General features: G+C 39.0%; 1 protein-coding gene across 4 annotated transcripts in view; it reads right to left on the bottom strand.

Annotated features, from left to right (window-relative positions):
- Positions 1-1,712: 1,712 nt before the first annotated feature.
- The window catches only part of heatr5a (HEAT repeat containing 5a), a 97,894-nt gene continuing 89,429 nt past the window's right edge, over positions 1,713-10,177 (bottom strand). For 2 of the 4 annotated variants that reach the window (XM_067991412.1, XM_067991411.1), the window contains 4 exons: positions 8,661-8,885; positions 6,510-6,661; positions 3,990-4,203; positions 1,713-3,065 (listed from right to left, as the gene is read on the bottom strand). In XM_067991412.1, the coding sequence (XP_067847513.1) occupies positions 2,752-3,065; positions 3,990-4,203; positions 6,510-6,661; positions 8,661-8,885 (905 nt within the window). In that variant the 3' untranslated portion in view covers positions 1,713-2,751. Of the gene's footprint in view, positions 3,066-3,318; positions 3,376-3,989; positions 4,204-6,509; positions 6,662-8,660; positions 8,886-8,978; positions 9,192-10,177 lie in introns of those variants that run through there. The other 2 variants (XM_067991413.1, XM_067991414.1) reach the window with 2 other exon arrangements.

Raw genomic sequence — 10,177 nt, forward strand, 5'->3', positions numbered from 1 at the left:
AATTTTTCAGCATCTTATTTCAGCTGCAAAACCTGCTGCCCTTTTCCACCTGAACTCAAAATAATCTTCACTCTCTTTTGTTCCTAAGCAGCTATTTCAAAGGCAACAGTGACTTATTTTAGCAGTAGGAATAGTTTTGTGCATTGAGCTGAAAAGTTGCACAGGAATACTGATGGTGAAGCCAACTCACTCAGCAGTTAGCAAAATATATATTCATGGAAGTTCAAATTAATTTCAAGTCCTCAGATATTTAAAAGTCCAATAAAATAGTAACAGGTGCTCTTACAAGCAATTTAAAATCCAAAGAAAAACTAAACCTCTCATACATAAAAATACAGTAACTATATTAACTATGCTAAACTCAAACATACCAGGATCCAAATCAATTACCAATACAGTACAATATCATTTATGTTGCAAAGTAAACACATAAAATAATCCAAAATAAAAACAGAAAATGCTGCAAGTCAGGCAGCATCTGTGGAAAAAGAAACAGAGTTAACGTTTCAGGTTGGCAACCTTTTGTCAGAACTGGAAGAAGTTAACTTCTTTTGATTACATGTATTCAACAATCTTTTGGTTAAATGTGTAAAATAGCCATCGACTGTTGATCAACTTAATACCCCAGTACATTATCTAGCTATCCCTTGCATAATTCAGAAGGGATCAGTCTGACCTACTTTTGCCCTTAGTTTAACACTGCAATACTTAAGTCTACATTTATTTTCATAACTATTTTCTCAAATCTATACAACCCAATACTAAAACCATGAAAATGTTGCTGATGTCAAGTTGGATCTTCATTTTATGCAGTGAATGTTAGTTAAAATTCAGTGCACACCTCAGTTACCTGAAGTATACTTCTGGTAAGTGTACAATTGTGTGAAGCACCACCACAATGCACTTTAGATTCATTTGATTATCTTACTTAACAAACTCAAAATGTACACAATTATATGTATTTCCAGCCCGACTGCTCACCTTTCAGGGCATAAAAATGTTTTAAATGTTGGAAAGACTGGCCCAGAAAAATGTGTTGTTAAATTGAAGAGCTGAAGACCCACAACTTCCCAGATAGTGGCTTGTTCCCAGTTGCTTACGAACAATCTAGGAAAGGTGCTCAACAGCAACAAGACACATTCCTTAAAAGGAAGGAGGGCCAGAAAGCAAAAACAAAAATATACATCTTCTGGCGAGAAGGTCCATGGCAGTATATGTGGGCTGCTAAAATGGCTTACTGGTTGAGTTGGTAAATACAACATAGTGTGATACATAGCTACGCAGACCCGTAAGGTTGCAGGCTTGATCTCTGGTCTGTGCTGTTTGCTAATAAAGCTGGGACAACATTGGGAGTACAATTGGTATCAGTATTCCTATCTAGTAACACCTGCTGGAAAGTTTGTGTGAAAACACAGGCCTTAAAAAGGACACCGTATAAATCTTACTTCTAGTGACCTTCACGGGAAAATAGTCTGCCAAAACTTATTATTTAAGCTCACAAATGATAAGTGGCCACCAGTGCTTGAGGAACTGTAAACCACACAAAAGTCAGCACCTTCAGGAAGAGGAGGGAAATACAGAAAATTGGCAGAGGAAAAAAACAGACTAGGAAAAGAATAGGTTGCAGCCCATTTTTGTCCGGGAATGAGGACTGGTATGATGGGGGAAATAACCTCGATTGGAGGGAAAGTTAGGAAAAATAAAAGCAGGCATAATGAAGAAATTAGCTTTATTTCAGTAACATTACAAAAGAAAGATGTAGCAATAATGCATATGTGGTTATTCTGTACAATTTACAATTGTATTATGTACATGACCTGTAAATCACCTACGAGCAGTACAGTACTTCAGAGCTTTAGTTAAGCACAAGAGCTAGCCATTTGGCAGCTAGTACACTGGTTTTCTGTAAGAACATTTTTTTGGAATTAGACCTTCAGTATAAAGAATACTGTAGCATGAAGAATACTATACACAGCAGTGTGTAATGTTGTTATCACTGGCATAAACACAACTGAGTGGCATCAACAGCCATACTCAGTAAACTGTTCATGGTTACAAATTTATTAAAGCTCAGTTTTTTTTTAGTACAGTCCAGAGTTTCTTTAAACAGATTTAGTACTGGGTAACCTAATAACCTTGTTCATTTAAAAAAATAGCATTGTAGTGCAATTGTCTTAGTCGTCCATATAAGAAGTTAGCAACTGCTGGTTATAATTTGTATGTTGTGGATCATTCTAATAACAGTGTCCATATTAGTCTCTCTGTAAATTCTGGCAATAGGAGAGCAGCCTTTTAATGAAAAAAATATTTGCATAAAATTCCCTTTAAGATTACTACTCTAGTTATATCTGTTTACTTGGAGATCAAGTCCTGATTAACAAGCCATACCAAATCTTTAGATCATTATAATAATGGTGTGTACACAATAGCAGTTTTAAGACTTCATTTGGGTGAATTAGCAATTGAAATGAGAATAGTAAAAAATGTTTAAAATTGCATACATACCGTTTTAAAAATTAAATGCTAATTTTAAAAAAATGGGATGTTCATCAAGTTTTAAAATGTTAACCCATACACATAAGCTGTTCTACAATTTTAGCCCTCTGTCATAAACTGAAACAAGATTAACTATTTTGACTGGTTAAGTTATGCGATAAGGTTTCTTAGCTTTTCCTCAATTTTAATTCCTTCACTTGGTCTAGTTTGGTAGGCCTATTGTTACTAGCAGTTTGTCAAATTGTTTCGCAGCTCCTAGAAATTAGAAAAATTGGTCTTGAGTTGAATGCTAGGAGAATTTGTTCCAGGACACTTAGACTGTCCAGCTGCGGTCTTTGCTTTGAGGCTCTCCTGGTTACCTTTAACAGCTCCTTCAAGCCTAGCTTTCATAGCTGGTGAAGTACCCATCAATTTTTGAAAAATGGATGGAAACTGAGGGCCTATTCGCATCAGGTTCTGAAGAGCAAACTCATGTAAACTCTTGGCTGGATTTGGTGCAGATGTTAAAGCATTTTCATCCAAAAGGAAAGATATTAGGATTGGTAGAAGCAAAGCTACCAAATGGACTCCTGCAACATATGAAGAAACAGTTGAAACAAATTCACACTAAAACTGAATCTGTATAAATATAGTCAAGTTCAATAACTGTATGGAAAATGCATTACAACTTGATCTCCAAATGTGTGGGGAGATAATACTGTATTTCAATTAACACTCAAACTGATTAAAGAGTAACTATTGATTATTTCACTATATTCCGAAGTCAAATGTTAAACTTATAATTATACATTCAAGTTCAAACAAAAATATGCATTATTCTACCTTTGAAGAACAGTTGTGATGCTGGTAAGCCAGACAGTCGGCCTCAGCACTCTTGGGCTAAGGAGAAGAAAATAATTCAGCCATAATTTCCGCCCTTTTTACAAAGTGTGCAAGTGTTGACTTCGGGAAAGGACAGGCTCAGGCTCAGTCCTGATTAACTTAATGCTGGTTGTATTGTCTTCCAATACTCACTGTTTGGGATTTCACATAAAGAATGGTTACTTTGGAAGGTGCCAGAAGGCTGGCAGCATCCATAAACTAGCATAACTCACCATCTTCAGAAGAGGTGGGGAGAAAACTCCAGTGGGTGGGTGAATATGAACTGAACTTTGGGATAGAGCAGCATATGATTTGCAGCACTATAGGAAAGCATCTTTTTCCTCTTCCCCCCCCCCCCCCCCCACCCCCACACAACTTTCCAAGGGAAGGAAAATCGGCACGAAGAAGTCCTGTCTCGGTAGTATCTCATGCTTCCTAGCAGCCAACCAAAAAGGGTATTAGCAGAGGATTCGATCGGTCACCCTTTCAGCAGAGGCAGAAGAAAGTTAACAGACACAAGAATAATACAAAATAAACGTGAGTTAAATATTAAGTTTCCTCTGCCATAAATTAAATTTGGAAAATCTCAGCTGTTAATCAAAGTCCAAAGTTAACTTTATAAAAACACTCACTGTTTTGTTCATCAGCCAAGCTGACCAAAGCCTCCAGAGTCTTCATCCCTTCCTGCACTGCCTGCAACTCTGCACACGTGCTTGGTTTCCTTTTTTCCACTTCTCGTAACCTATCCACAATTAAAACAGTCAGGGAGTGGATGTACGGTGTGGACACTGCCCTATTAGGGTGCTGGAACACTGATTGCAGCAGTTTGTAGCAATGCATCAGTACCTGAGATGAAAACAGAATGTGTTCTTGTAAACAAGAGAGAATACAGAGTATATTAATACTGAGAAACTTAATCAAATCTTGTTTAAATTTGAAACGGTAGGACTTAAAATATGTAGGTAATATGTATTATACATTAAAAAAGTAGCCTGGATAAGGATGATCTCTTACTTTTCAGTCTCTTTCACCATATGAAAAGCATAGATGAAAACTGCTGCTTACAACTTTTCTGGATTAGGTATACACTTTAAGAAGGCTGACCAGTAAAGGTCACTGTTGATGCCTTTATTTTCTTCCTGTTTCTGTTCTCCTGAAGTCACTGACTCATGTCGGGATTACAGGACCATCAGTCCCCTGGCACCTTACCCAAGGAGGCTATTCATTAATGAGCCTAGACGTGCATATAGGCAGGCGATTAGATCATTAAGAACATCAAAGCCAAGCCTGATCCTGTCCTCAATTGATGTCTGCACGTACATTTTTCCAGCAGGGGTCACTGGCTAGCTATTATGAGTTGGGACCCTGACTGATATTTATCACTTTTTAGTTCACCACCGAGAGGTTAGTTAACTTAGCACAAACCAGAAACTAAACCGTTAATTTTCCTGGTCTGTACGGCTTAATACCACACCATTCAGTGCATTAACAACTAAGCCACTGCATGAGTTGGCTGGTCTTATTTCATCAAGTTTTCTGACAATAAAGCATTTAATTTTCTAAATTGATAAGATGTGCATGAGCCCAAAAATTAATAAGCTAAATTCCCAAATATGCTTAATTTAAAATATTTTTGTAAATTTTCTCCCCTCCTCTTCTGGAAACATCAAGTTCGACTGAGTATTGTTCCAGGAATACCTCGTAAACACTTCATGCATTAACTTAGGCGGTGAGACTTCTCAAATGCGAGGGGCATTACAGATAAGACGAAGGTTATCCTCACCCAACACCTATCCATGTGCACTTTCCTTCAGTGGTCCACTGTACTGCAATGAAAGGCTGGAACCCTGACTGATTTTCCCTTCCCTAACTCAGGAGTGCTATACTGAGTTTACAACACAGAAACAGGCCATTCGGCCCAACTTGTCCATGTCAGCGTTTATGTTCCACATGAGCTTCCTCCCTCTCTACTTCATCTATCCTTGTCAGTATATCCTTCTATTTCTTTCTCCTTTGTGTGCTTATCTAGCTTCATCTTAAATACATCTATGCTATTTGCCTCACCTACGCCTTGCAGTAGCACGTTCCACATTTTTACCACTCTTTGGGTGAAGAAGTTTCTCCTGAATTCCCTACTGGATTTATTAGTGACCATCTTGTATTGATGACCTCTAGTTTTGAACTCCCCCACAAGTGGAAACATTTTCTCCATAACCATCCGATTAAACCCTTTCATTATCTTAAAGACCGCCATCAGGTCACCCCTCAGCCTTCTCTTTTGTCGAGAAAAAAGCCCCAGCCGGTTTAGCTTTCCTGATAAGTATATCCCCTCAATTCTGGTATCATCCTTGTGAATTTTTTTTGCACCTTCTCCAAAGCCTCTTTCTCCTTTTTATAATAGGGAGACCAGAACTGTGCACAATACTCAAGCGTGGTCGAACCAAGGTTCCACACAAGTTTAACATAACTTCTCTGCTTTTCAATTCTATCCCTCTGGAAATGAACCCCAGAGCTTAGTTTGCCTTTTTTATGGCCTTAGTAACCTGCATCACTACTTTTAGTGATTTGTGCATTTATATCCAGAGATCCCTTTGCTCCTCTACACCATTTAGACTCTTATTATCCAAGCAATATATGGCCTCCTTATTCTTCCAACCAAAATGCACCACCTCACATTTATCTGTGAGGTGGTGCATGGATGAGGCCATTTTAGCTCCGCCTCCCTCAGGTCCCTTTGGTCTTTTGGGTAGGTTTACGGAAACAAAAATTCTGATATAATTCAAGAGGCTGTCTGATGTTATGATGAGGGAAATTACAGATTTCTAGTGAAGTATGTACTACATAAGTCAAATGGCCTCCCTTATCTTTGTGAACTTGGCATTGATCAGCTAATTCTGCACCAACTAGGAACTGAAACTGGGATCTTCTGGTCTGTATGGGTCAACTATATACTGCCTTTATCAACTGAGATAGCAGAGGAAATACAAGTTATAATTTAAGTAGACAGAAAAAATGCATGTTGATAATGCTTGTTATTTGATTTCAACTATATATTGAATTAGTTTAAATTAAATTAAATTATGGCACACAGACAGTATCTCCAATCTCTATTGAATTGAAGTAAATTTAAGTAAATATGCCAGAATACTTACTACTGGATTTTTAGAACTAAGGATTATTTTAAACCTGTCGATGCATTTTTTCTCAAGACACTGTACGCATGTGACTTCTGGATTTGCAGACATCAAGAAAATACTAATGGCAGTAAGCATGCTCACTTCATCCAGCTCTGACTGAGTCATCTCTATGAAAACAAACACAGAAAATTTAGACAAGGGGCCGACAACCAAGGCATTTCAATCATTTTTAGATTTTATTTATGGAAGGTGGAGGGCGGATGGACAATTGTAATCTTTGGCACAAATAATTCCCTTCACCTGCGTATAGCGCTATATATTATTCTCTATCATGCACAAGAGGAGAGCATGTTCGGTGACAGTGAAGCTGGACAAATTCTGCCTCTCACAGGATCAAACATATTCTGTTTCACACTGTCAATGGGATTTTAAAAAAACCAAATCAGAGATTTAAAGGATTGTGAAGAAATATGCCTGGACATTGTTCAACAGCCATTATGGTGTTCAGGGGGAAAGAGGGTATTCTCACTTAATGGATTTTGACTCCCTCCTTCCCTGGACATCTAGTCTGGTAGAGGAAGCTGGAGGCAATGAATTACAGGCCTGGGTATAGAATGGAAGCCAGAGGCAAGAACTCAAAGGTCTGGCTAACAAGCAGAAGACAAAGAAATCTCCAAGACGCAACAATGCAGCAACAGAAAAACTACAGTTTAACAGAGCATAAGTAAAAACAGAGAAATAAATGAAAATGACAACAGTTTTGTTGTTGCTACATGAGAACTTGGTGCACTTGTCATTCAGAGGTCCGTTAAAAAAAAGGAAAAGGAGGTACCAGAACAAAAATACAAAGAATAAAAAGGAAATTCAAAGTGGAATATCTATTGGAAACATGTGATAAGGGTATGAGGTAAGCCTTGGGCCACAGTCCCTTCAACAATATCCATGACACTCACTAATTTTCAACAAAAATATTTAAGATATTGAAACCCACAGAAAGGATGCTAAGGAAGTTAACTAACAGTTTGATTTTTAAAATGGTGCCCCAAAATCAAAAATCCTTCCTTAATATTTTAAAAGATGGCAACGTCACCTGGGGAGTGCCCCAAGAATCAATCCTTGGCTCCCTCCTCTTCCACATGCTGCCCTTCTCCGACATTATCCACAGACATGGGGTCAGCTTACAGATGTACACTGATGACATCCAGTTCTATTTCTCCATCACCTCTTTCAATCCTCTCCATTGTGTCTATGCCATCAGACTGCTTGTTTGGCATCCATTCGTGTTGCAATTTCCTCCAGCTAAATATCAGGAAGACCAAAGCCATCATCTTTGGTCCCAGCCACAAACTCCATACCCTTGCCACTGACTCCATCCCACTCCTCAGTCACTGTCTCAGGCTGGACCAGACTGTTTGCAACTTCAACATCCTATTTGATGCCTTAGTTGAGCTTTTGACCCCACAGTGTGTCCATTACAAAGACCCACGACTTCCACCTCCATCATCATCTGGTTCTGCCCCAACATCAATCCATCTGTCGCTGAAACCCTCATTTATGCTAGTCAACTCTAAGCTTGACTATTCCAATATTCTCCTGGCTGGCGTCCTATCCTCCATAACCGTCAGCTCATCAAAAATTCTGCTGCCCATTACCCCTGTCCTCGCTGAACGACCACACCTCAAATTTAAATTTCTCACCCTTATGTTTCAATCTGTCCATAGCCTCACCCCTCCCTATCTCTGTAAACTTTTCCAGCAATCCAACGCTCATCCTGAAGTGGCTGTTTCTCTGACATTTGCCTTTTATTCATTCCTGCACCCTAATGGCAGCCATGCCTTAAATTTCTTCAGGCCTCCATGTTGTGGAAGTGGCTCCAATATGCCTTTCTACCTCTCTCTCTCTTTAAGGGCCTCTTTAAAACCCAACTCATTGCCCAAACCTTTGGTCATCTCTCCTTAACCACCTTCTTTGGCTTGCATCCATTTTTCTCCTTGTGCCTGTGAAGCACCTTGGGACGTTGTGATACATTAAAGGCGCTATATACATGCAAGTTGTGGTTGTTGACATCATTAGCAACTGCTTCTTTTCCTGAGGAAATGGCAATTTTTTTTCTTGTAAGCTAAATAAGGTATCTTTTATTATACAGGTAGTTCAAAATTCTATTACCTGGATTCCAAAATTCCAAAATAGTTGCCAGAGCACTGCGGAGAAGATTTGTCCATGCAGCACGGCTCTTTTCTGCTCCAGCCATTGGAGAAGAGACAACAGCCTTCAATGCCTGCAGTGCTGCCCCAACTGTTAAAGATATACAACCATCGAGCATCTTCACTGCAGTTTCTTTAAGGACGCCTGTGATAAGGTAAAGGACAGTAGGAAGGATCGAAATGCTCCCTGTAAAATAAAGAAAAATGTTGGAGCATTTCTATCCAACTCAAAAATTAGTAAAATCAAATTTTGTAATAAACCTTAAAAAGGATTACACTGCTGGTGTATTTTTGAGGATGATACTTCCTCATCAATTTCTTCTTTCCCCCTTTCTTTAGGTCTCCCTGTAACTTCTGGCTCAAAGGACAAATGGTGGTGACCTGCTCCCAGGTTTCTACCAATATTGTTCTGACACTGGCTGCGAGGAGGTACACGAGTATAGCCTGGAAGGGCTCCTTAGTTTTTCAGTGGAAATGGCTAGCTTCCAGTCACCTCGGGACAAGTTAAGAAAAATAATGAACTTAGATTTATAAAGCATCTTTCGTGTCTTCAGGACATCCCAATTCACTTCACAACCAAAGAACTACTTTTGAAATATAGTCACTGTTGCACAGGCAGATATGACAGCCAATTTGTACAACCAATAAAAGATAAATTACCCATTAATCTGTTTTGATGGTGTTGACTGAAGGATAAATGCTGGCCAGGAGACAGAGAATTTCCCTGTTGTTCTTTGAATAGTGCCATGGGATCTTTTACATCAATCTGAATACTCATTGTTTAACTCCTCATTTGAAAGGTGGCACCTCTGGCAATGTAACATTATGTCAGTGTTGCCATGGAGTGTCAGCCTCGATTATGTGCTCAGGTCCTGCAAGTGCGGCTCGAATCCACAATCTTCTGACTCAAAGATGAAAGTGAAACTACTAGGCCAAGCTGACATTAACAAGGTACAGTCAAGACCTCCTTATATGAGGTTACATATGGGAACCCATGTCCTCTACGACATAGCAGCCTTCTGATGCCAATGAACTGCTTAAAAAGTAGGTTCCATATTACATTGATGGAGTTTATACACTGCATCTTCCAATAAGACTATCAAACAACATGCATTGCAAGCACGGATCAACTTCTTGCTGCTTCACTTTGGTATAGAATTGGCATAGTCAATTCACAACGTAAGTTTTCAAACAAGGGTCCATGGATCCAAGGGGTTCGCGAGGTCATCAGATTTCTGCTGGTCAGGTTTCTGAACTTCTCTGTATTTTTATTGGCTTATTAGAACAGAATTTCTGTTGCTGAATGCAAATGAAACATATTTGCTGCAGTTTTGTTTTGGGTAATTGAAAGTTTTTTGAAGGTATAATATACAGAGACCCCAGGAGCACATTAATATTTATTTGGGGAGGTGGGGTCACTGGGAGTATGATATTATTTACAGGGATTGTCCACACAGAAGAGTAAATAACTTGATATGC

Source organism: Heptranchias perlo, chromosome 10 (genome assembly GCF_035084215.1).
Source record: "Heptranchias perlo isolate sHepPer1 chromosome 10, sHepPer1.hap1, whole genome shotgun sequence".
In the NCBI taxonomy this organism is placed as follows: Eukaryota; Metazoa; Chordata; class Chondrichthyes; order Hexanchiformes; family Hexanchidae; genus Heptranchias; species Heptranchias perlo.